The sequence below is a fragment of the Manacus candei genome, unplaced genomic scaffold, assembly GCF_025592945.1.
Source record: "Manacus candei isolate 608988 ecotype Guabito, Panama unplaced genomic scaffold, ASM2559294v1 h1tg000056l, whole genome shotgun sequence".
NCBI lineage: Eukaryota > Metazoa > Chordata > Aves > Passeriformes > Pipridae > Manacus > Manacus candei.
Genome location: NW_026138104.1, coordinates 8,799,227 through 8,826,593, shown reverse-complemented (window position 1 = coordinate 8,826,593; position 27,367 = coordinate 8,799,227). Strand labels below are relative to the sequence as shown.

The following is a 27,367-nucleotide window of genomic DNA, read 5'->3' as shown; positions in this document are numbered from 1 at the left end:
TATTATAACTTTTTCAAGATGGAAAAAATGGACCAGATCTGACCACTGTATTCAAGCTCAAGACACTCTTTTCTATATAATTTCTAAGGGCATACTTAGACATTTTTCCAGTGTAATTTTTGTGTCCTTTAGTCATATAGTACATTGATTTTTCATACTCTGAGGTGCACCATGGCTCCTCCATGACTTGTGTAACTTCCCCTCTTAAATATACCTGAATACTTGTTTGCATCAATACAAGAAAATAATATTACCATTCCTTTGTCTTAGCTGTCAGACTTAACATAGGAAATAGAAGACACTATGAGAGTAAACAGGAGTGCCTGTTGCTGTGTTAGACGTGTTATTGATCTGTCTGGCCAATATGATAACAACCGATAAAGGCAATTTGTACCCTTCTGAAGTGACAGCTATACCTTGTGGTATAAAAAAATGGTAGATACCTTTATTTAGGCATTGGATTTCTGCCTAGATGGTGGTGTGTACAACAGTCAAACTCTGATATGTCAATCAAAAGAGCTTTGAGTTCCAAATTAGCCATATTTCTTGGTGAAGGCAACACAGCAATAGCTGCAGTTTTGAATAAATATGTCATGCCAATCTCTTTTTTTAAAGATTTGCATATAAATATGGATTGAATATTTAAAAATGATACGTATTTTGATTCTCATTTAGGATTCTGGGGAGATGGTTCGATCCTTTGTTGGTGGTTTGGAACTGATAGTCAGTCTTCTAAAATCAAAGAATAAAGAAGTTTTAACTAGTGTATGTGCAGCCATTGCAAATATAGCTAAAGATGAAGAAAATTTAGCTGTTATGACAGATCATGGAGTCGTCCCTCTGTTGTCCAAACTAGCAAACACAGTAAGTAACATCTAAATATATTATACAAAGTATCTGAATTTCTTACATCAGACTGCATTGTACCCAACTAAAAGGTTATAAGAGCAGTAGCTTGCAGCAGCTACAAGGAAGAGATGTAGAATCCTTCCTGTACGAGATGTATATTGGACATGAAAACACTCTGTGTCTGGTACTAAAATTACTTTAGAAGATGAGCTTCATTTTAATAGTTTTTGTTGTGGAATATTGCTTTCGAGAGGTGCAACTGCCATATGAAGAAAGCACAAAGGGTTGAGAACACAACGAATCTAAACATGCAGAGAATCTCAGTGATGGGTCTGTATTTTACATTTTAATGCTGTCTTATCTAATTTCCAGTCAGTACAAAAGTACCTTTGAAATAATGTAAAAACTCACAGCACTTCCTACAAAAAGAATGTTAAAGAACCTCTCCTAGCTCTGTGCCTTACAACTGTCTCCAGCAGTTAATTATACAGCAGTTAAATTGGGACACCTTAATGATATTTGAGAATACAATTCTGCTTCCCTATGAATTTTCTGTTGTATTGTGTTGACTTTAATGTCTTATGTTTTTGTCTTCTTCAGAATGATAACAAATTAAAACGTCACTTAGCAGAGGCTGTTTGCAACTGTTGCATGTGGGGCAGCAATAGAGCTGCCTTTGGAGAGTACAAGGCTGTGGGACCTTTAGTGCGTTACATGAAGGCAAATGATCCCTCAGTTCAGAGAGCTGCAGCTCTGGCTTTATATCAGCTTTCAGAGGAGGCTAGCAACTGCATCATAATGCATGAAGGTGGAGTGGTGAAGGTGAGATGGAAGGATTTTCTTATTTGGGGTTCAAATTATTGAAGAGGTTTGGCCTGGTCAAAAAAAAGATCTTTAAGTTGAAATAGTTCTTGAATGCTACTCTGCACCTCAAACTTCCCAAATTTTTTCCTAAAAATGTGTAGCCAATTAGTGAATTAGGGATTTTAGTGCTAAAGATATTTCAGCTAAGTTGTTGTTGGGAATGGAAGTACAATGTGGACATTTACTTAACTCTGATCTAGGCTGGTAGTGACATCACATCACCGTTTTGTCATTCTCAAGTGACATTTGCAAAAGAACCTGGGTTATCTCTAATGGATAGCTGCCTAATATGGCAGAAAGTCACGTAGAAAGGGAGTGTAGATGCATTTGGGGACAAATTAAGGTAGAATAATACAAAGGCTTAGTTCAATTTGAGCTGTTTCAATTAATTCTGCATTTACTTATAAAAATTCTTATTTTAGGAGTTAAGCGTGAGCACATTCTGGTAAGACCTTACCCTACAAAGACTTTTTGTCTCAGAAAGATTTTTCTAGCAAAGTTTTATCTCACTAGTTGAAACCAGAAGAGTTATTCCTTTGACACAGAAGAGATGAGCATTATGACTGTAGAGATGGAGATAGCAGGAGTTCTCAGTTGTCATAAATTCCCTGAAAGATTAATTGTATGCAGACTTTTCATTTTACTTGATGTTCAGGTAAATGTATTGACAGTAAGAGTTCATTTATGATGCAGTGTTATTATTAATGTTGATTTTATACCTGCACTTATGATAGTGCACTTTATTGTGAGCGGTTTCAGTTCTGGCACAGTTAATGGTCCTGCATTATCATACATTTATCTGTAGTTGGCTTTAAAGGATCCACTGGTCAAAAATATTTAAAGACTCAGTTTAAATGCCAGTACTTGAACTTGCTCAAATCTAAGCTACCCTTTCAGTGCTGGAAACTAACACCTTCCTATCACAGTTGCATTATACAGGTTAAATAGCACATATACAGTATATATAGCACATATAGGGGATATATACAGTACTGCAGCACGAGCACTTGTTGAGGTTTTAATGTTGCTTCTCTCTCCATTCAGCTCACACTACCCATTTTCTGACCTCCTGTCATCTGTTGTTTTCATTTATTTTATTATGCAGATTTTAGGTTTTATAAGTTGTGGAACAACGAACATAAAGCCCATTCTGATGATGCACTTTTACAATAATTCCATCTCTGTCTAGGTTCATCTTTATTTTTCAGTCCTAGTTAAAGTGTTTAAACTAATTAAAAATATTAATTTGCACTTAAAAATAAATAGGGGTGTACAGAAAAATATCACAAGGGTTTAGTTTTTTTTATTATTCACAATATTCTGGATTGACTATAATGTGTTAAGGGAGAGAAAATAGAACTGATAAAAGAAAGACTAAAACTGCAAAATAAGGAAACTTGGGTTATATTTATTACATCTAAACTTTTATTCCAGGGTGCACTTCCCTACTCATGTACCAGAAACTTCTATTTTTGTCGTACAGTGGATAAGTGTTTGAATGTGGGTTTGTGTTTGGTTCATTACAGAACCAAAGTGGAAGTACCTCTCATCTTTTAACTGATAGATGGCCTGAACACAAGAGATATGTGACTGAATCTCATCATGTGAGCCAGCACACAAATGTATTTGTGTCATACAAGCAGATAAGCATTAGTAGTATGACAGGAAGCAGCTGAATTTTGGTCCATGTTGAGACTATCAACCAGGGTAGAAGATCTGCTGAAAAAGACCTGGAGTGTAGTTTAAGCAAGTTGAATATGAACCTAGTGCCCTGGGAGAAGTGAAGGCTAACAGGATCCTTGGCTGTGTTACAGGGAGCATAGCCAGTAGGTCAGGAGTTCAGAGATTCATGTTAATAAACCTTGAAAAACCTAGACCATGGTGTCTTCTCCCTAGGCCATGAAGTGACGAAAGTGCAGTGAGAGGTCATCAGAGCTCTCTTAAGCTGTCTTGAGCTTTCTTACCTGTCTAGCTTTGGTAGCATGGAGATCAGCGTCAGATGATTTGCCTTATTCTAGTACTATGACTGCAGCACATACCCTTTTTTTAGAAAGGATGTAGTTTGGTTTTGCCCTTATTTTTCAGGGTATGTAATTCTCCTACCCACAAAAGGACAATACCTGTGGTCATCTAGAGTTTCTAACCCTAAATAAAGTCTGATTTAATTAGCAGTTACCCTGCTGTGATGTTTCCAAACACTTTATGATGCTTATTTGTTGTCTTATACCTAGAATGGCAAAACAAAGTGAAGGAACCAATAGGTCTTTTTGGAAGACACGTCAGACTAGTGAGACACAGTGTTTCCTATCCAGTGAGGATAAATGACTGAAACATGTTGGGCAGTCTGAGAAACTATGTTCTGTTGGACCTTTGATAGTTTCTCCAGATGTGCTAGTCCAAGTACTTTTGTTCTGTGTTGCCAGAGCTGAGTAGATCATGAAGCAAATCAACACATGCACCATGACAGCTCAGGGCACAGATGGCCAAAACTTATGAGCTTGACTTCTGTGGTGGCACTGTTGGAATTGCAGTCAAGAATCAATTACTGAAGTTTCAGAAAGGCTAGAGAGGCAATTCCAGATGGCAAGACAGTGGGTGGAGGAGATTTAGATGCTCAAATACGAGAGTACAGTGCTGAATCTTGCCTGGTTTATTCAGTTCATCTGCCCAGCACAGGTGAGATAGTAGTTGCAGCACTGTTGTCTGTGATGTAGGATATTTTTGCTCCGTGCTTCTCAGTGATGACAGAATGTCTGTGTGTTTTCATTCTTCTAGCCTCTCCAGTGACTGAAAGCATACTTTGTATTTAAATAGGGGTTGTTATGTACAGGTTTTTCCAGGACCAATTATTTTTACTGGAAAATTTGTTTGGGTTCCTTTGAACCCTTTTCATCCTTTTTCCAGATATCTGGTATTTCAGTAATCATGCCCAGTTGGATTAACGTCACAGCTGCTGTAGTTCTGACTAGGTTGCAATACATGCATAATCCCAGGTGTTCTTCAGCACATATTCACATGCTGTGTTCATTCACATGCACAGAAAGTCTGATGCTTCAGGGAAACATTTACCCTGTAATTGCTGAGTGCTTGAACAGTTGGTCAAAGCCTTTTAAAAGCATTAGACTTTCTGACCGTTCCTTATCCAATGTGTATATACATGTTTTTGTCCAGGAAACCAGGAATAAAATTATATAGGGAAAGTAATTTCAACCAGATTCTTGTATTTCACATTTTGCCACTGCTTCAAACAGTATTTGCTAATCACCAAACAACAGGTGTATGCACACAGTTGTGAGAAAAAACCCCGTGTTCTAAGTTTTCACCTATTTCTAACTGCACCCAAAATACAGTCAGTTTTCTCAAGCAAGTCTGTATGATAAAAAGCTTGGGAAATCACTGGTGTATCTCAGCTGTCATGTGAAATTCTGATTAGACAAACAGGGTGATTATGGAGGAAGTTTAGAAAGGCAGTTTATGAAGTTTTTCTTTTATGTTCAATACCATGCTCAATGTTCTTATGACTGGAAATGGAACAATGGTTATGACCTGTGACGGATGAATCAATGCTTTCTTTCTACAAAGCACCAGAAAATATTTCCTCTTTCTGAAGTAAAAATTCATGACTGTGCTGAAAAATAGATTTCTATTTTCAAAGACCCAGTAATAACATGTTGTGGGACACTAGACAGCAAGAGAAATTATGTTGGACATCAAACAGGTATCAATCTGAATTCAAGATTGGAGATAGCTATCCACAGACCAAAGGAGATGAGAAATCCAGTGGGGATTTGGCAGTTTATAGCTAAGAAAAGCAGGAATAGCAGGCAACGCTCTTCCCACTTGGAGTCTGTCACAATCGTAGGGAAGAGAAATAGCAAAATTCACAAGCAACAGGAAGCCATGACCACATTCTTTGTGGAAACAGCAGAAAATCTCTCTTAAAGCAATTGCAGAGGAACAAAGATGTCTACCTATATTTGACTGCTGCTGAAACCTTAGAACAATCAAGTTCATTCATGAAAAGATCTCAAACTGTCAACTGATTATTCCTGGTCATTCTTCCTTTGCAAGTGGAGAAAGATAAAAGGAAATCTATTGTGGAATTTCTGTTATTGTGGAAGTTAATTTCTGACTTTGTAAGTGATATAAAGGATTCATTTATGTGGAATATCACTATTATATCTGTGTAAAGAAGGCCTAGGAAGTTTGAATGGCCTGATTGCCTACAGAGTTGGGGTCAGCTTTTTATTATGAGCATAATGAGACCTCTGAGGAGATTATTATAGTAATTTAAACAGTAAGAACAAGGGGGGGAAAAGCTTGTCAAAGTCAGGCTGTGGAAAAACAAAATTAATCAAATTAATAATTCATCTTAACTTTAAATGTTTACATTTCGCACCCACGAAACTGAAATAGTCATCCCAAATTTTACAATTGTCAAGGAAGAGGAATTGGTTCTTTACTGTATTTTATCTCTCTTAATTTGGACATTTATGCAAAGATAAGGCACCTCAGTTTCTACTGGCAATGTTTTCTGGTCTCTTTTGGCTATAATGGGAGTGCAGGTTTAAAGGTCAGATCTGCATATCTACACTGTAGGTATCTATGTTTAGTGGGGTGAATCCCATCCCAAGGCAGTGGAGAACTTTTTAAAATGAATATACAGTCCAGTCCATTATTCGATATGAATGACAGAATTCTGAATAATAGTGCAATAAGAAAGAGCTATTAAAAAAAAATAATTTTTCTTTTCCTAGAAGAGTACAGATGAGTTGAATTTATATGCTATGATGGTGATGAAACTCAATCTGCCCAGCAATAACTGAAGCACACTTTGTATATGATCTAATAATACCAGATGTTTTAAATTAGTGGATCTAACTGACTTGAAACCAAGGATTTTGAAGGAGATCTTTGGAGTATTAAGGATGGATTCCTTTCATCTAACTTTGGCCACTTTTAGGTATTGAGTTTAAAGTAGTCTAAACTAAGACACCTTCTGTAGTCAATGGAAAGAGAGAGACACCTGCAGACTTGTCCTAGCTGAAAATAGATGCCCAAGATATCTGCAAGGAATAGACTCATGAAAGTGCCTAATTTTCTCCACTGAGTATAGAAAGGACCTAGGTGACTAGCTCAGACTAAACAGCTAGCATTCAGACAGCTGAATTTAAATTAATATCCTCCTGAATGTTGATTTTCAACAAGCTTGTGGTACAGGGGAAGTTGCAGCGCTGGAAGAATGGTAATGTGCCAATATTTAAAAAGCCTGAATAAGATTATAGTCCTTTAAACTGGACATTATGTTAAATAATCATAGGTACATACCTTATAATACTAGAAGGATCATTTTACTGTCCTGGTCTGACTAGCCTTGCTCATGCAAACCAGAGACATTGCTTCATTTTTTTCTGCTTGGAATAGAGTATATCTTTTAGAAAAACATTGACTCTTTACTTAAAAAATTCCAGCGATGGAAAATCCACCAGAGCCATCATAACTTGTTCCAATAGTTAAATACCTTCCCCATAAAAACATTTGCACCTTATTTGTAGCCTAAGGTTTCTCTAGCTTTATCTTATGCAATTGCATGTATGATACTGTTGCTTGGTAAACTGAAAAGCCCTACATAACTTCTGTTTCCATATAAATTCTTATTAAAAGGATCAAATTGCTGGTCTTATTGTCATATTTTTAATTAGCTAAGCAAGTGTAATCAATGATAAAATTTCTATATTTTTTATTTTTTTAATTGTATTTGTGTGTCAGTTCTGATTTTTTTATTTTTTGAACTTTCTTTTTGGACTGAATTGCAACATACTTCAGAGCAGAACTCAGTATTCCAGTAATATCTATATGAATACTTAAAACAGGTAAAATAACTTCCCTGTTTCTATGTAAGCTCTGTTTGAACATCAGAGATTTTCATTATTCTGTTTGGCCACAGTATTGCCCTCAAAGTTCCTATTTGGCCAATTTTCTACTTTGATTTCCATGTCTTTTTGGAAACTGTTCCTCAGGTTAAACCTTCACATGCTATAATGTTGGCCTTCATGAGCAGGAGTAAAAATCACCAGTGAATTTAGACCTTGTGATATAGGCTGATTTTTTTTTTCCCCAGGAGTTTGTCTCAGATTTTAATTGTTGTCAGTACACTTTATAGATGTCACATGACTTAGCTCTCATTTTTGTAAGAATAATTTGCAATTTAAAAGCAGCTACAAAATGTATTCACGCATTTTATTGTTTTAGAGAGGAAAATTTTAAGAGACCAACATACTGACTCTTTTTGTCATACCTTTAAAGCAAAGTATTACCTTTCCATAGTAGAGGATTTCAGCCTTGGCAGAAATAAGATTCATTAGAAAACTGAAAGAGTTCACTGGCTGAGAAAGTGGTACATACTTTTGAATTATGTAGATACAAGTGGATTAAGTCCTGTGAAAAGAATACAAGTGGCTTTGATTGTAAAGTGTAAAGCTAAAAAATGCCTTTTCTGCCTGCCAGTGAAATTCTACCTTTGCAACTACACATTCAGATGATTCATAAATATTTTGAAACATTTACGGAGATCTTTGCAGTGAGGTAATTTCCAGTATCTCATATGAGGATCTCTTGATGTTTTGACTTAAACTTTCTGCTTGAATTCCAAACTAACTAACTAAGAAATATTAAAAGTACTGGGTTTTCTATTTAGCATTTATTTCTGTGTACTGTGATGATGCTTAAAGGCATTGATCACAGATAAGTAGTTCACTTTACTAGAGAATGATAGTACCTGTGTAAGATGACCCCAAAAAACTTTCAATTTAAATGTAACACACAACAGGGTGGAGGTGAACAGACCAATATGAATGGAATGGTAGAAAAAAAATATATAAAAATATTTCACAGAATCAACAAGGTTGGAAAAGACCTCTCATCAAGTCCAACCCATGGCCCAACACCACCCCGTTAACTAAACCATGGCACTGAGTGCTACATCCAGTCTCTTCTTAAACACCTCCAGGGACAGTGACTCCACCACCTCCCTGGGCAGCCCATTCCAATGTCTGATCACTCTGTCTGATCACTCTCTCTGTAAAGAATTTCTTTCTAATGTCTAACCTAAACCTCCCCTGGCACACCTTAAGACCATGCCCTCTTGTCCTGCTGCTGGTTGCCTGGGACAAGAGATCAACCCCCCACCTGGCTACAACCTCCTTTCAGGGAGTTGTAGAGAGTGATGAGGTCTCACCTGAGCCTCCTCTTCTCCAGGCTGAACAACCCCAGCTCCCTCAGCCTCTTCTCATAGGACTTGTGCTGGAGTCCCTTCACCAGTCTTGTTGCTCTTCTCTGGACCTGCTCCAGCACCTCAATATCCTTCCTGAACTGAGGGGCCCAGAACTGGACACAGCACTCCAGCTGTGGCCTCACCAGTGCTGAGTACAGGGGAAGAATCACTTCCCTGGACCTGTTGGCCACACTGTTCCTGATCCAGGCCAGGATGCCATTGGCCTTCTTGGCCACCTGGCCACACTGTTGGCTCATGTTCAGCTTCCTGTTGATTAGAACCCCAGGGTCCCTCTTCACCTTGTTGTTCTCCAGCCGCTCTGTCCCCAGCCTGTAGCGCTGCAGGGGGTTGTTGTGGCCAAAGTGCAGGATCCGGCACTTGGTCTTGTTAGACATCATACCATTGGATTCAGCCCATTTATCCAGCCTGTCCAGGTCCCTCTGCAGAGCCCTCCTACAGCAGATTGACGCTTCACCCCAACTTGGTGTCATCTGCAAATTTGCTGATGGTGGACTCAATCCCCTCGTCCAGATCATCAGTAAAGATACTAAACAGGACTGGGCCCAGCACTGATCCCACTAGTGACTGGCCACCAACTGGATGCAGCACTGGGCAGGTATGATTACATTTGATAGGTCGAGCAAACTGGGATGCAATTACTGCTGATTCATAGCTGCAACTTAGTTATCTAAAGTAAAACATACATATCAAATACTGCCTATAAGCTTTTTGTAAAAACCTAGAACCACTGGATAGTAGCCAGTCACCCAGACTTTAAGGCACTTACAACATATGGGAACCATAACTGGTGCTGTTGGCAGGTTTTCACGTACATGTGTCTGCACTGAAGGCTACGTGAAGTCAAAGTAAATTAGTCTCTGTTGAGCTTTGCATTGTTCTGAGCTGCTTTTATTTTCCAAACAGATTTATTTAAAGATAGTATTCTGTGTGGCAGTATGAACAAATCCATTTTCTCCTCTTCTTATTCCATTGTACATGCAGAACTAATTATTTTTGGGCTACAGGAACCATTAACTTAATGATTAAAGTATACATACCTGAAATGCACAAGATCAGACTTTCCATTTATGTTCTGATATTTTTTAATATTGAAAGTGCCTAATCAACCTACCCATGCATACAACTGATCTTTAGCCTTACTCTGTGGTCTGGTTTATGGTATTATTTGCCCAACATGGAAGTGCTCTGTTTTCTTAATATTACAAAACATTAATAGATGCCTTCTAGAATATCAATTGGTCTATCTTATAAGAAGGTCACCAGGGGTGCTGAAAACTGCATTTCAACTGCTTGGTACAATAAGGTGAGAAAAGCAGAGACTCATGCTCCTAAGAAGGGGACTTGATTTGTATAATCATAGATTTTAATATTTTTAAATTAATTTATCAGATTTGTTCGTGTCTTTTCATCAGGTTACAGCCTACAGAGATGCCTCTGGGGGAAGGTGGGAGAGGGTGGGTGTGTTCCATATTGGATTGTTGGTTGGTTGGTTTTGTTGTTTTGGCAAAGAAGGCATAACAGTTGTAGTGCATTTTCGGAATTCTGTGTTGAATTAATAGGAGATATTTGTGCTTTTTGAGTTCAGTTCTTAATGGAAAAAAGGTTAGGCTCATCCATTCCCTTGTAAGAATCCAAGATATAAAAACAGTTTGTTTAACAATGATTTCTGAAAGCTATGTGAAATGTAGTTTTCATATTTGGAAGGTTTTTTATGCTTCTTTATAACGACTGTATTAAAAAATACATTTTCTGTAACGTATTGTGCAGAGCTTCCAGAGAATTGGTCATTATTTGCTAAAGTCATAAATCCCTACAAGAAGTTTTGGCTAACCATTTTATGTGCAAGGATTTTCATAAGACCATCTTTGTGAAATAAATAAATGTGAATTACAAAATATGGAAGACAATTACTGGTAATCTCTACTGCAAACATTCTAAACCCAACCTTTTATCACATACTTTATATATCTGGAGTATAGAAAATGAAATGCAAAAGCACTGGCACCTACTTCTTTAGGAGTATTTGGCATTGGGATTGGTTGTTTTCTTGTGGGGGGCCTTTGGTGAGAACACTGTATAAAGAAAAAGGAGTTTTACATTATTAAACAAATTTTAAGATAATATCTTCATAAATCAATCCAAAGTATTCAGTGTAATATATATACAACAGTATTATGGGGGTATAATAGTGTGTAGTTGAAATTTACATATTTATATGGTTATTTTAAGTTTAGAAGAATCCCTTTTTTAACTATAGTGGTTCACTCTATTCAGGCTCCACAGTTCAGGCTGGAGATATGGTGTGTTTGGCACATACTCCAAGCTAATGCCTGTTGCTTTTTATAAATTAGTTGTTACAGTTCTTGGACATCAAGAAAGAGGGCACTAGATTCCAAAATTTCTGCATGTCTGTTGTCTACGGAAAGTATGACAAATCCCTTCACCCGCAAATGTATTGATCACATCACACTTAAATTTTAGATATGAGTTGCATAAACAAAGTCCAATACTAGCATATTTTGTCTCATTTCAAAAGAATTAATGAAAATTGTCGGTGTTACACCAGTGCAATTTCTATTGTGCTAGCAACTGCCAGGTGTGAACATTTTTCTTAGGGTTTCAGCTCCAGGAAACAGGAACCAGTAACCCTTTCCCTTCATAATAAGCAAAATTTCACCATTCATAAAGTAGAGGCGCTTACATGTAAAACATTTTGCTTTTGCGCCATTGATAAAGGTAATGAAGTGTGGCTTCAGTATAGGTTAAACCTCAGATTTTAGATTATTTTTTTCAAAATTTCGCATTGCTAAAGTTTATGATACGTAGCAAGTGTTCTATTAAAATCTGTCTGATCATGGATGGGAAAAAACAGCAGCCTAAGAGAGATCAGCTTATCATTGCACAAACTGTGCTTCAGGAGATCTCTAATTTCGTAACATTTGGATAACAAACCTAGAGGCTGGCATAAAGCTCCTCTTGGCACATTTTAAACATCTTTTAGTCTTATAAAAAGGAGCTTGTCCCACTAAGCTGTAGGTTTGTTGGAGCTGTTTAACAGTAGCTGTGCCCTGCAGCTCTTTTAGTGATAAATGAGCCATTTCAAATAAGTGCAATTGCAGCCAACTGTGCAGAAGGAATCATTAAAAAAAATTTAAATAGACATTTTTGAAGCTTAAAAATGCACAAACAAAGTATGTTAAATCCAAATATATGCTGCTCCTTTTAATGGAAAAGATTGCTACTGGCTAAGTCTGCCAGCTTCAATAGGTGTGCCAAAAAGCCAAGGAATCTGGCAGAGTCCACAGATAGCAGTTCCATCTTTCATCTATATTTCTTTTCTGTATTTATCTTGCTTTAGAAAATGCAGAGAATGTCTTTTCCTTCCGACTTGGCACTATTTCCAAACCACAGAAATACACAGAGCAGCTTCTTGCAATTGTTTAGCTCCCTGCACCAGACTTATCCTTGTGACTGTGTGAATCATTTCTTTCTAATTTGGCAACAATCAGAAAGAAGAATATTAAAATATTTTTATGTTTATGGAATAATGTCTTAGCTAAACTGTCAGATATTAAATTAGTTTACTTAATTGAGAGATATAAGGCTTAATGGGTAAGAACACAATGCCAGGTAATTATTTTTGACATTCAGCTGATCAAAAATAGTTTCCTTGTATGTAAGGAGCTATTCAAAGAAGCTGAACATAAGAAATACCAAGAACAAAGTTCTTCCTGTAAAATCAATCACTTCAGTTTGGCTTCAGGCCCTAGTCGTTGTAATCTCTTTCATGTTGCCATTTCAAAGAGCGCTCTATGGTATCTTTTAAGTAATATGGCACATCTTATTGATGTCACTTGCAAGGTAAAGATGCTGAGGGAAAGTCCATTTGCAATGTGGGGATAATGAGATGGGCTCTCGTGTTAATGTTCCTGGTCAGTGTTCTGCACACTTTGGCATCAATTCTAAAGAGCTGACGAGGCTGCCAGGCAGCAGGAGGCTGATGAGAATTCTGTCCTGACTTGAGTGAGAGTAGGGAAAGGTTATGAATTGCTGATGCAATGATGCTTATTTAACAATCAATTGTATGTAAAAGCTAAAATGTATCTTCTAGACTATGAGTGAAAGTCCATACAATTTTATTTTATTGAAAATTTGATTTTATTTAATTTTGCACTTATCAACAAGAATGATTGTTGACTGTATTTATCAGCTGCTAATCAGTGCAGAATTTCTTGCCATGGTTTAGGATAATTCTTCATTTCAAGAAGCTTTGAAGAAAAAACGTAGTGTTAAAGTAAGAGAATATTAGCCAGCAACACTATTTATTTACCAAAGGAGTCTGATACACTGCAAGTTATATGTTATCTTTGAATTTACAGAAACTGTAAAACTAGATAGAAGATACCTTTAGGTTGATTTTAGTTTACTCATTTCATTTGCGTTAAAGGTATGGATGAAATTAAAAAAAATATCTCCATGACATAGGATTGAGAAACCAGGAACTCATAAAGGTGCTACCATACTGCCATACAGGTATGACAGTATGGACTTGGACTAAGATAATTTAGGGCTCTGTGGCAACACAGAAAAGTTAAAAATATCCAGAAAGTCCTTAGAACACCTATAATCAACATTGCCCCTCCAGACATCCTGTCTTTCACCAGTTCTTGCCTACTGTCTACCCTGACCACAGGTATGTGGGATGAATTCAGGTTTATTTGCTCCTTTTATCTCTTATATTGTATCTGTGCAATCTGCTCAAATCCAACAGTCATTAGACTGGATTAGCTCCTTCTCAGAATTCCAAAGACACACAATTGCTAAACTCCAGGCACATTATAGGTCAATGGAGTGTATATATATCTAAAGGAGGTCTGTCATACTTTTGCACTGCATTTGCTGTAGATTCATTGTATAAAGAATATTTTATTAATCTTTTGCTCCTCAGAGCATTTTGTCTTTTCATCAGTTGATTATTCTATTTGTGTGCAATAATCCTGTTGCTATTTGGAAGGGTAGAATTGACAGTTGATTTTAAGACAACATTCAGCAGCACACTTCACCAAAAATGCTTAAAGAAGTTAAAGTACTATGTGATGAGAAAGCAAAGTCCTAGAGAGGATAAATAATTGATTAGAAATGAGGAATCAAAGTGTAGTAAATAGGATGAAGTTTTGGAGCCACAGGATCTTGCCACTCAGTGTTTCATAAATGATAATGGGAAAGGGTATAATACAGTTCTTCATGGTAGTAGAGACAGAGACAATTGCAAACTGCAATTCACAGTACTGGGCTATGGAGGTCAAATCTCCTGTGCAAATATGTCACAGCTCATTGCAGTTTTTCCTTTTCATGGAAGTGTTGGATTTACTACACTGGGCAGTATTGCACACTGCATGTGCAGCAGATCCAAAGGGACCAACAGTAACTGTGTGTTAGAACTGAAAAGATGTCCACATATATTTGGATGAGGCAGTAAAGTCCTTGCAAACAATTTGGACAGAAAAAAAATTCAATGTAACATACAGTTAGGGTCACCCTGAAGCCCTGACTTTGCTTCTGATTGTTCAGGCTCTTTCCGATAATCTTTCTGCTCTTGGTCTCATAATCCAAGAATTCTCATAAAATTTGCAGTTAAATGTAGGAGTTATTTATCTTTAAATTTGTGTTGACATCCTGGGAAGTGGGGGGGGTGTGGAAATTGATAGTCTGTTTAATTCTTCAGAATCAGAAATGCGTATGAGAGAATTGTATTTTGAGAAACCACTCTTTTACAGATGTCAATATTCTTCATAAAGATGCTCCTCTTCAGGGAAGGATGTTTAGTTCCTTAATTTTTGTCATGAATCAAGCCCATGATGCACTGTTTTATTGAAATAGTAGCCTGTTTGAGTAGGGAACTGATGAAGAAGAGAGTACATTCCCCATGTAGGAGTAGTACTTTGTCTCAAACCAGCTCCACATGTTGTTTTAATTAGATGACAAACATACTCACCCAAGAATGTCCAATATGTGGTTAATGATGTTCTTGTGCTAGCATTAGTGTTGTGAAATAATATTTTGGGTAGCTAGTTAACTAACTAACCTTTCCAGCCATTTCATCCTACCTGAGAGACAAAGTAACTGCCATACCAGGTTTAGAGTATTAATTGTGATTCTTTTTTACCTTTTGCAGTGATAGCATTCAGCTAGAAGGTCCACATGATTTTTTTTTTCTTTCTGTACTAAAGCAGAGAGTTGCATGGGTTTAGAAAATTAATTTTCACATCTTCCCCCGCATGCTTTAACCAGCTTTAGCAGAGCTTTTATGCATGTGGTACAACCTCCACTTGCCCAAGCACAACTATAACTTTCTTTTTATAAAACTGAAAAAGCCCAAGCAAATGAATAAGCCAAAAAGATCTCCAAAACTTGAAGCTTGGAACTGAAGTTGATCAGTTAATAAAAAAGTTGAGGAACAGGCTTTTACTTCAATTAAAGTTTTAAATTTAGCTTTTATTAATTAATTTTTCATTCATTACTTCATAGTTACATCTTCAGAGAGGGAAGGAAGCAGATCAAGGCCTCTAGGATTTCCTGGCTGACATACAAAAATCAGGCAGGCAGGTATTATTGCCTGCTTGCTTGCAGGCTACACAGTGTTTTTAAAAGTCTCTGATCTCACAAAGCTTCCAAAATCCAGCAGTCACTCAAGCACTTGTGGCCAGAGTCCTTGAGTGGTTTTGGAGAGACTTTTTGCTTATTTAAAAAAAAAATACCTAACTCCCCTCTAGATAACTGTATGCAAATCACAAGTACTTTGGTTGAATATGACCTGAGTGGAACACTAATTCAAGCCACTCCCTGTGTTTTCATCACCAAAACCCAAAGTGTTTATCTGTCACAATAAGTGTACATGGTAATGTTTTTCCACAACACAGACTGTAAAAAAGCACACAAATTTCCAGCACTTGTAAATATATTTTATGAGCACTGAATCAGACTCTGTTCATAAAGAAATGCTCAAGTGACTCAGAAATTTGGGTTGATTATTGGAAGTTGACTCCTCAGTATAAATTAATTTATTCCATATGTTTTTCTCTGATAACAAAAAAAGCAGTTTGAGATTCTTGAGAAGTAACTGATAGCATACATTTAATGTTCTGATATCATACATTTAAATCTACCAATATGAATGAACATGTGGACTGTACATGGACCTTTGCCTATAAAAGCCCCAGCTCTTTTTTTGCTTCATCACATTCACTTGCATATTTGTGTGAATAAAGCTGAGCTGTGTTCATACCATCTATACATTTATTTACCCTGTGTTCTAATTGAACATTTTCTAGTACATTTAGTAGGCTAAAACCGGACTATAAGTTGAACAGTACCACTCATCTTCCAGTTTATGTAAATGTATGCACTGTTGCCACCCACATGTATTAAAACATAAGATTATAGAACAGTCTTCTTGTGTGCCACAAAAAAAAGAACTTTGAAATACCCTGGCTCCTTATTTGAAATAAATTCTATTGTATGGATCCACATCCTGCTTTTATCCCCAGACTTTGATATGTAAGGTTTACTAGCAAAAGCACTTCACTGGTTTTGATTATAATGATCATATGTAAGAAGAGAGACAGACACTTAGATCATTGGACCTAAATCTATATTAACCTTAGAGATCAAAATCAGTATTTGGAAATGAGCACAGAAGAGAATTTGAAGTCAGTTCACGAACACCAGTAGATCTAACATACTTTTAAAATACTAGTGCAGTCAGATTTTATACCCTCTTCTCAGGATAAGATGCCCTTGCAGTAAACACTGCAAAATTTGTCACAAGTCTGGAAACAGTGGTGTCTCTTTACTGCAGTTCAATGTTGTCTTCACAGACAGACTAGTTAGAGTGCATTTCAGGAATATCAGAGTTAAACCCCACAACATGTTTTCAGGTTATTGCTGAGAAGTCAAGCAGAACCCTTCAGGTTTTTTCCTCTGATTTGCTGATGATAGTTTATTTGCAACTGCCCCTGATTAGCTTTCATATAATCTTCGTATGATTGCTAGGGACAAACAGACAAAATACCCATATTCATAGTCATATTAACAAATTTGAAAACCAAAACTGAATTCTTTCTCAATTTCCTATTCTATCTTCTCAGTAATATTTGAGAAGGAAAGGCAAGGTAAAAGTCATGCTCCTGTAAAGTGAAAAGGAAAGTGTGAAAAAGCAGGTAAGTATGAATAAAGAGCAAGAAATACAAAGAAGAAAGATTGATCAGGCTGGCAGCGATATAAAGGAAGGGTAGTCCCCAGCATGTTACTGAGCCAAAGTAAATTATGTAGCCAGCTGGGTGTCGGTCTCTTCTCCCAGGCAACCGGCGGTAGGACAAGAGGGCACGGTCTTAAACTCTGCCAGGGGAGGTTTAGGCTGGATATTAGGAAGAAATTTTTTACAGAGAGAGTGATCAGACATTAGAATGGGCTGTCCAGGGAGGTGGTGGATTCACCATCCCTGGAGGTTTTTAAGATGAGACTGGATGTGGCACTTAGTGCCCTGATCTAGTAACCACAGCGGGTGTTGGATCAAGGGTTGGACTTGATGATCTCGGAGGTCTTTTCCAACCCAGTTGATTCTATGATTCTATAAAAGGAAAGGAACGTCCATGACATAAGTTCACTGTTTTGAATGTCCATTACATGTAAGTAAACAGGTTCATGTTTTAATTTTAATAAAATTAGTTTCCAATGAATTGAAAAAAACTTCTTTGAAATGTCACTCTGTTGAGATTACCAAAAAGTTTTTTATTCTCTCTATCCCACCAAAAGCCTTTTATATGTTAATCTTCTTTTGAAAACTACAATGAAATAAAAATAAAATAGAGAAAGTGGTTCAAATAAAAATATGCTGTGAGACCCTGGGCTTCATCACTTCTGGATTATCAGATCTGCCTGTTGTTTTTTGTGGGATGAATTTCATATCCCATAAGACTTTTTGTACATTGGAATGTTCACGGTGATTGAATTCTTTCTTAATAGTGCACCAAACATCTTACAGCTGAATGTAGATTCAAGCTGTCTGCCTCTAAGGACTCCAATAGGTTACATATCTTTAAACAAAGATAAGAAATAACTTTTATTACCAGTTTTATTAAGCACCTTTAGCGTTGCATGATATGTTTATATTTAGTTAGATTTACATCTGAAATTGTTGTAAATATCCCTCTGAAGTCCTGTAAGTTGCAATGTGAGATAGGAAAACCTTTGAACTTAGTGTATTTTAAAGTCGTCTGCAAATTTACAGTTTTTAAACTATTTTACATTTCACCATTTAGCATTTTGGTCAATTTCTCCTTGTCACTGATATTCACAGTTCTTTGCCCATTTATTATGTCTTTACAGAGAAGGAGGGCATCCTTCTCTAAATAACTATGAACGAAATAGACAATGAAACAGCTGAGGTGGAGAGAGAGCTGTAGAGTTTATTCATATTTTGTAGCTATATAAACATTTGCAAGTATGTGCGTGTACCATATTATAATTCCCTTTAGGCATTCAGGCTGTATGTATTTCTCCAAAGTAATGCAATGCAACATTTAACTTTATTGGAGAATATGAGAACTATATTCTTACTTTGTATGATATTATTGTGTGCTCAAGATGACTTCTTTTCAAGAGTCCTGTTCCCATTCAGATGTGTTGGAAAAATATGGTCCTTGACCCAAAAACCTCCTGTAGTACAGGAGGTGACTAAACAAAATAGAAAAAAAGGACTGACAGCAGGCAGGAAAAATGAAAAAATGACACTGTACCCAAAAAGATTTTAAACTTTGAATCTGTCATGGCGTAAAATCAGTTGAAGCTCAGAGTAAACATCTCATGGTAAGGTACCAATAACCATATGTTCAGAATACTTCACTGAAACTATCAAGTCCTACTCGTCTTCTTCCCGTGTTTCCCAGCATTTTGTGGGATTCATCTTGCCAACAGACATTTTGTCACATGCAGTCACATAGGAAAAATGACTTGCCAAGGACAAGTCACCTGTCCCAAGTCCTGAGATAGGTGAGATGGTTTAAATGCACAACAAACTGCAGACAAATTCATTCTCATCCTGACTTAAAGTCCTGTACCTCTTTGTAGAAAGTGCACAGGTTTTCCAGCTTCTGTACTCTTTCCCTAATTTTCTGAGGGAGGAAGGGAAAGATGAGAAAGAAGAGACCACCACCACATTCAGGTGTACCTTAGCCCAAGTTGCATCCTTTCGACCTCCTCAGCCCCCCCCTCCATTCTTGAGTGACTGTAGAAGATTGTTGTCCTTTTCCTATGGTTGCCAGAATGGATATGAGTTTCATGGGAGAGAGAAAAGACAGAAAGAAGACAAGAAATGAAAAGAAGCCAGGTGTAATCTTCCTAGGATTTCTTCCACCCCAACCAGAGAGCTTCAGTTCTCACCTCTTTACATTCAGAACAAGTGAACTAGGCTGCACCAAGGGTTACTCCGACTTCAGTCCCAGGGAGGAGAGACCCTATAAAAGAGGGAATCAGCACAGTGAGTGTCTGCCCTGCCCATCTTCTGCCGTTACTGGAATTTCTTGGTACTGGATTTTGTATGGCTGCTTGCTCAGTGTTCCCTGGTGCATAGTCTTTATGTTTGAAATCTGTTCTCTTTGTGCCACCTGAGGAAAAAAAAATTAACAGAAAACACCCCAGAACTTACACGAGCATCTTCTTCTTAGGAGTCTGGGTATGGTACATTGTTGTCTTACCCTTTCGTTCAGCTGAAAGGGGAAATCAGGAAATTGGCCTGAATTTTAGTTTAGAAGCAGTGACTTGGCTTAACCTTCATTATGCTTTGATTGTGGAGTGTTTTATTATTTATAATTTAATTTTATTAAAGTATTTTTGTAGGAATATGTGTAACATAACACTCAAACTAGGTGCTTTAATATTTTCCAGTGTGCAATATGGTGTTGAAAGTTAGAAAATGCTGGCTGGATCTAGACTGATACTTTCTTGGATAAGGTTCTACCATATGCTTTTATTTAAAGTATTTTTTTCTTTTATGTTAAATTTATAAAAAACATGTGAAAAATGTCTTTTTGGAAAAAAAAGTGTTACACAATTAGAAAATCACAGTGCTAGGAATTTAGCATCATCAGGAAATGTTGCATGTAAAAGAAGTCAGATACTAAATCTAAATTTAAGGAAAAAAAAGACAAGTCCTACCATCAACTGGAAATGCTATATCAATCTACAAGATGTTGTACTGAAGCAAATGTCTTTAGTTCCAGGAATTTTAAGCTCTATGTGAACTCTGACTAGCTTCCCAGTACAGATATGAATCTTGTTGAAGGAGTTTATCCATATTTCCTTCTGATTAGAAAAAATCAAATAAGATTTGTTTTACAGGGTCTAAAACCTAAACAAGCCAGAATAAAAAAGGGCATTAAATATTTTTTTACAGTTATTCTTTATTCATAATTTTCATTCACATTCACAGGACTCCAGAGTATTGAATAGTCTGATCTTTTATCTGTTTATGAGCAAGGGAACCTCTTTCCAACAGCATTGTTCTACACTTTCCACTGTTTTGGAAAACTTGTGGAAACATCGCATGACTAACTTGTTATTTAAAGATTATTACATGCAAACCTCTATTCTTTCTGAAAACATGACATCCTATGCTTCTTGCTTCCCTCCTCTGAGTCTAGAAGCTGCAGTAACTGTGACTGAAGGAAAGTGAGTAATTCTAAGTTATGGTAACCAGTACATCGAGACCATTTGAGATTTTGTCAGGTTTAGGGTTTGTTGTTACAAAACGTACCTATCTTTTTCTGCTTTAAAATCCCCTTGGGCTACTTCTTTTGTAGAAGTGAAAAATTCTAGAAAGACATATTCATGGGAAAGAGAATTGCTAGTCCATTTTTGTAACTGTCTTACTCATCCAGGGTAATGGGACTTCCGACAAGTTCTGCTGGTGGTGCTTGTGTTATCTTGTTTGAAATAACACTTTTTCAGTTGGTTATTTTGTGATGGTAAAGATACTAAATAGAAGGAGGATGTGCTTTCAGGCAGTGGTAGGTGGCATCATTAGCCACCAATATTATATTTATCCCCTTACCTCTTACTAATGCCTTGAGGAATAAAGGAATTTCTGCTTTTGTTAAACCTTTACCAGAGAGCATAAGACCCAACAATAAGAGTTTGCAAAGTGTGTCTTCAGAGCTACAATTCCACCTTCCAGTCTGGAGCACCACAGACTGGTCACCTCACATTCCTCTCTGGAGAGTTTATGAAGGGAATGCTAGAGATTGACTGGCTGAGGAGCAGTTTTACTAAGAAGGATATAGAGGTTTTGGTAGATAGCAAGCAGAACATTAGCCAGCAATATGTTCTGACAGCAAAGAAATCAAAACACTGGGCTTATAGCAGGAGCACAGCCAGGAGGTTGAGGAAAGTGCTTGTACCCCTTAGTACTCATTAGATCACACCTACAATACTGCACCCAGCTTTGGCCTCTGATGTGGGGAAGACATGGATAAACCACAATAGATTCAGCAGAGGACCACCAGGATGGTCAATGGCGTGCCTACAGGGCAGTCATCAAAAGAATGGATCTCGGCTTTCCACAGTGAAGCATGGCAAGAGGATGAGAGACAATGAGCATAAACTAAAACAAGAGTAACTGAACACAGGGAAAACTTTTTTCTCTACCAGGTCAGTCAAACACTGCAATACGTTGCTGAAAGAGGTTGTGCCATTTCTATGCTTGGAGTTTTTCAGACTGGATAAAACTCTGAGCAACCTGGTCTAACCTCATATCTGACTCTGCCTGGAGCATGACATTAGACTAGAGACCTCCTAAGATCCCCTCAGAATTCTGAATTATTCTGTGATTGTGCACTCCTAATATAGTATCACAATTTTGTGCTATTTTGAAGATGGGATAGCAATAGCAAAATCTTAATTGTTCTGAATATTTAAATGATTTGGCTGTGCATTACTCTTGCTTTTGGAATCCAGAAATGCTACATATGCTCTGTACATTCTCAAAACAGCTTGTATTTATGATTATTTGCTGGTGTGACGTGCTAACTGTGCAAAAAATATTGGACTCTTGCCTTAGAATATAGATACCTGCCAACAGAAAATGAAGGCTACATGGTGCTGCAGATGCTTTCCCTGTCTATGGAAAGTGCCTTTTATGTGCCAGAAAGAAGCATTTATACCACATGCTTTTTTTACTGCATCTCACATCTGTTAGCATTTACATGTGTCAGAAAACAATACCTGAACAGTAAAGGGAAGGGATACGTGAAGTTCAAGGGCATTGCATCAAGAAAAATGATATGTTATATTGGACCAGTACATTGGAATTAAAAAAAAAAAAATATTTCTTGGACTTGTCAAATATATCTAATATGTGGGTGTAGTTTGTGTATACTATCTATGAATATATTCCCATACCTCAACTGGATGACCGAAATTGCCAGTAAATTGAACTGAACATATGAAAGGGTCAAGGAGTGACAGTCAGGAAGTGAAAGAATGATAAATGTCTTGGTTTATAAAAAAAAAGAATAAGTTTAATAAGTTTTTATTTCATTTAAGGCAGGATTTATATCAAAATCTTCAAAGCTGGATTTCTAAATACAGAATTACCTACTTCTAAATGAAATATTTTGCATTTTTGATAATCTTCTCTTCAATTGTCTTTTTTTTAGCACAAAAGGAGTAAGTTAACTGACAAATGTTGCTGTATATCCTCAGTCTTTAGAAGCAGCTACTGTATTGGACAGTGTTTCCAAGAATATTCCTTTGAAGTCGTATTGTAAAAATCCTGAAACACAGTGTAGTACAGGATTTTGTATGACGTGGCAGTTCTTACAGATGTTACCACTGGCAAGTGATTTAGAAAAACAGCAAATTGGAGCACAACTGATCTGTGATCCCCTGAACTCAGAAGGAGAAAAATCAGTATTTGATACCTTTATAAAAATTGCTGTTTGCGTTGGTTGCATTCATACCACTAATTCTTTAGGCATCTATTTGGATACTTGGAACCAGTGTTGTGTAGCATTCTGTTCCTTGATGCCTAACCCTGATCTTCCAAAATGCACCTGCAGCAAAGAGCATGGACCCTCCCCTACAGCTCTTGTCATTGCTTAATATTGAGCTCTCCATGGAAAGCAACAGAAAAATACCTATTTTCCTAAGTCTTCTGGGCCTAGAAAGAAGTGATGGCTAAAATAAAAGGTAATTAACCTTGAATTGAGTCCTACCTAACACGTAGGCAAAGGTTGATTTTCGCTTTTTGTTATATTCCTACTAGATAATGTATCTCCAAAATGTTATTTTTGTAATGAACTTCTGCTCTTATACATTGATAACAAGTCTTATCTGAAATTATTAAGGGAGTTTGAGTTCCACACTCAGTACACTGGAAAAGCCTTGCATTAGATCTGTGAAGTGAATAATCACATAAGGCGTATAGTTTCCTTGCCCCCAAATCTGAAACTTAGAGCTTTACCAAAACCGCCATATGAACAGTATGTGCATGCATAGTTTTGGGTTTGAGTCAGGGATATGAAGGATTTATAACAGTTTTTTTCTGTAAGTTACACAAGAAAGTTGTGAGGCACCTAAAGAATCACTGGATAATTTAAGTTGATGAGAAATCAGCTCATGGCAAAAGGCAAGGCAGAAAGATCTTCATCCAGCAATATTTCAGAATCAAAAAATAGAAGTCATTTGATAAGGCTTGCACTCTGGTCTTTGTGCTTTGTAGAGCGGTTTTATCAGTACACATAGACATGCTCCTTAATCTTAGGTCCACTTGAAGCCAGTGGTACCTTCCACTGACTTCTCTGGTTGCTGATCTTGGCCCGGGTTTTGCATGCAAATAAAGTAGAGTAACATAAAACTTTCCCATATCATTTCTTCTCATGTCATTTTAACTCTGGCATATCCTTTCAGGAGTGTTCATACTTTAAGAATTCTACTACCTAGCTACTTGGGCCTAGACATCTGATTACAGTAATGGAAATTATAAGAAGAATTACTAGAAAAAAATATTATTGATGCTTAATTGACACAATACTCTTTCTGACTTAATTCAGGCCTATCACAGGCACTGTGATACAAGTTGCATGTAGGGGTCAAAGGGTGATAGGTGACTGGCAAGATGCTTGTTTTGTACATTTGGCTAACACAACTACTTCCTCAAGTTCAAAAGGCTTTGATCTCTCTAAGCAAATGCCATATGTGTGCAGCTGTGGCCCATGCCTCACAACTGCTGGGAGGTTAGAAAAAGGTAGCATATGAATTTGATGTCTGCATTCAATTTATGCTTTTATATTTAGCAGTTCATAATTTTGTGTAATATTTTAGCTGTATGAAAAATATGCACCAGAGTTGAGTGATAACATATTTCTCTGTGGTTTGACTCAACATTGTTTGGGTGAATACAGATTCCTAAGTATTGCAGACTGAAAATATAGATTTTAATTAGAGCTGTCTGAGCTTCAAAATACCTGAACGCACATTAGGCCTGGCAAATTTTCAGAAATCTGGAGGTTGTGTGGAGCTGATCTGAGCTAAGCAAGAATCTTCTCTTTTCCAACTATATTGCATTTGCAGTTGCATCACTGACTTACAACACAGTAAAATGAGATCCAAACCCATTATTAATGGTTTTCTGATATGTAAAAATGTTTTATCATCAAGGCCTGTCTTGTGTCTTACTCATGTTGAACAGTACCTTACTCCCAAGGAATTTCCACTGAAAAATTTGAATGACTTCCAGAGTAGAGGATTTACTCCACATGACTGAAAAGCTGAATCAACTCCAAAAGTTTGGTGCCTTTCTTGAGCTTTTGTTTTTCACTTGCAAATGTTTAAGACTCATATGCCCAGATCTATATCCCTCAAGCAGTTTAACATGAGTGGTTTGCTGTGACAATAAAGAAACCTACTGCAGTCAATGGGACACAAGGGCCCATTCACATGGATCCAGTTCCATGATCAAGACCGGAAAAAAAAAGCATGGCTTTGTTTATTAAAAATCTTGAGCATGTACAATTACACTGGTATACCCTGGGGGGAAACCATGACTCAAATAAAACATGTGCAATTTCTACTTAAAATAAAAAAATCCAAGTACAACCAACAGACAGACATGGTACAATAACCAGAAAATAAGACATGAAAATGCCAATTCACAGGTACAAATATGATAAAATATAAGGCATTGCACTCTTATGTGGATGTTAATACATATATGTGTACAAAAGTATGCATGTAACAGTATACATACATATATATATACATATATAATACAGTGTTGTTAATATGATTGTTAGTATTTTATTTATTATGTGTGTGGGTAAATTCATGCAATGGTTCCAGATATGATTTGAACATTATTGAAACAATAGCACACTTATTTGTTTTTCTCATGCCATTTCTCTTTTGTATTTTTGCTAGCTCCTACTGGTTATGGTAGGCTCTACAGATGACCCTCTGCAGGAGGCAGCAGCTGGTTGTGTAGCAAACATACGCAGATTGGCTCTAGCAACAGAAAAAGCAAAGTATGGCTGATGCTTTAGCAGCTTTTACCAACACACTTGTTTCGCAATACAGCTACATTTAAATACATGATTATTCCTTCCAGCATCTGTATTTCATAGCAGAGCTCATTTATATGAGGATACTTTAATAAAAACAAATCTGCGGAAACTTACATTTGTTTTTGCGTTGTTGATTTGTCACACCTAGGTTTGATAAAACACTCAGACCTGATTTTGAGTGTCTTTTAACATTATATCTTTTTAAAGGCAGTTGAGATATGTCAAAGACACCTTCTACAATTAATATACTTGTATTTTAGTTCACTGTAGATATAAATGTTTTTGCTTGTCTGTGACGTTACAATAAATTTTCCTTCACTGTGTGTGTGGTTTGCAGCAATTTATGAATGTCTTGAACAGTTCCCTGCATTATAAACTTGTCCAGTCATCCTCTCATGATGTTTTTGCATGTTTGATCACTTGTGAGTCACAGGAGAGCAGAAAATGCAGATACATCTATCTCACATCTGGTGTTATATGAGGACTGCAAACAGCTGTAGCGATAGACATCACTCCAGATTTCCCGTTTCTACCAACATCAAACAAAATAGCACTTAATTTACCAAGTAGCTGGTGAAATGTGTTTTAATTAACATGTGTTTAACTCAGATTAAAATTTACCAGCTCTAAATGAAGATCAGCATGTTATGTTTACATATGCACATTATCTTCCTGTTTTTTTCATTTTTAAACTGAAGACAATGTTGTATTGGTGTAGTTACTTTATTTTTCTGCATAAAGTTATGTTCAGAATTAGAGTTGCTTTCAAAAAAGCACAGAAATTATTATTGATATTATAAATTACAGACCAACTGTACATACCATGCTTAACAAACAATACTAAGGCATTTCTTTGAGAGCAGTAATGTCTTAATTACAAGCAAAGACTGCTGACAAAACTGAAAAAAGCAAATGTTTAAATAACTTGCCTTTGTCAAGGACTCACTTCTGAATGATTTCTTTTCACTTCACTTAATAATTAACAATTTTCTTGGTTGGAAGCATTTTGTAATTTCACCATATTTGTTCTAACTAGCATGACTTCTCAAGGCAACTAATTTTCCTGCTGACAGAAGCTTCTAAGGAAGACATAATGCAAATCCACCTTTTTATTTTGTTTTCTCTGAAGCAGACATGAAGGCTCATTTAAAATTTCATTTTAGAAGACTCATGGAATTCTGAAAAAGGGGAATTGCATTGGGCCCTTAGGGAAGCTGTAGAGACTATTTTAAAGGAAACCAACTACTGACAGGTGCTGATATAATAGTGTGGAGATCAAAATGTTAATCCAAGTAGTATTTTTTGATCAGTGCAAACACCAACATAATCATGGGGTTGTCACAAGTTCAATCAACAACCAGTGACCAAGCAAATGTTATTTTAGGTATTTTCCAAATCTATTCCATGGGCCTGGTATGTTATTTTGAATAAACATGTCTATATTATTACACTGATGTCACAGCTATAGTAGTATCATATGCTTCAACACTATACCCAAAAATACTTCTAAAATAAATGCTGATTGCAAAATTCATTTGGAAGAGGAGAGGCTTGATTTTATTTTTGTCTTTTCTGTGAGAAAAGCTGTAGATGCAAATAGTTTATCACAGTCTCACTTATGAATAACACGTAAAATGGTGGCTTATTTTTCTAACTGTTAAGGGGAAAAAAAACCTCCCTGAAAATAACTGCTGTCCTTAACATGACCTCTCAAGGCACACTTAACTGTTTAGCATGGATTTCA

At 36.7% G+C, this 27,367-nt stretch overlaps 1 protein-coding gene across 1 annotated transcript in view; it reads left to right on the top strand.

Annotated features, from left to right (window-relative positions):
* Nucleotides 1-25,759, top strand: part of ODAD2 (outer dynein arm docking complex subunit 2) — an 85,604-nt gene extending 59,845 nt beyond the window's left edge. Inside the window, exons 18-20 of the mRNA XM_051802319.1 lie at nt 676-864; nt 1,450-1,671; nt 25,481-25,759. Coding sequence (XP_051658279.1) covers nt 676-864; nt 1,450-1,671; nt 25,481-25,594 — 525 coding nt within the window. The 3' untranslated portion in view covers nt 25,595-25,759. The remainder of the gene's footprint in view (nt 1-675; nt 865-1,449; nt 1,672-25,480) is intronic.
* The last annotated feature ends 1,608 nt before the right edge of the window (nt 25,760-27,367 follow it).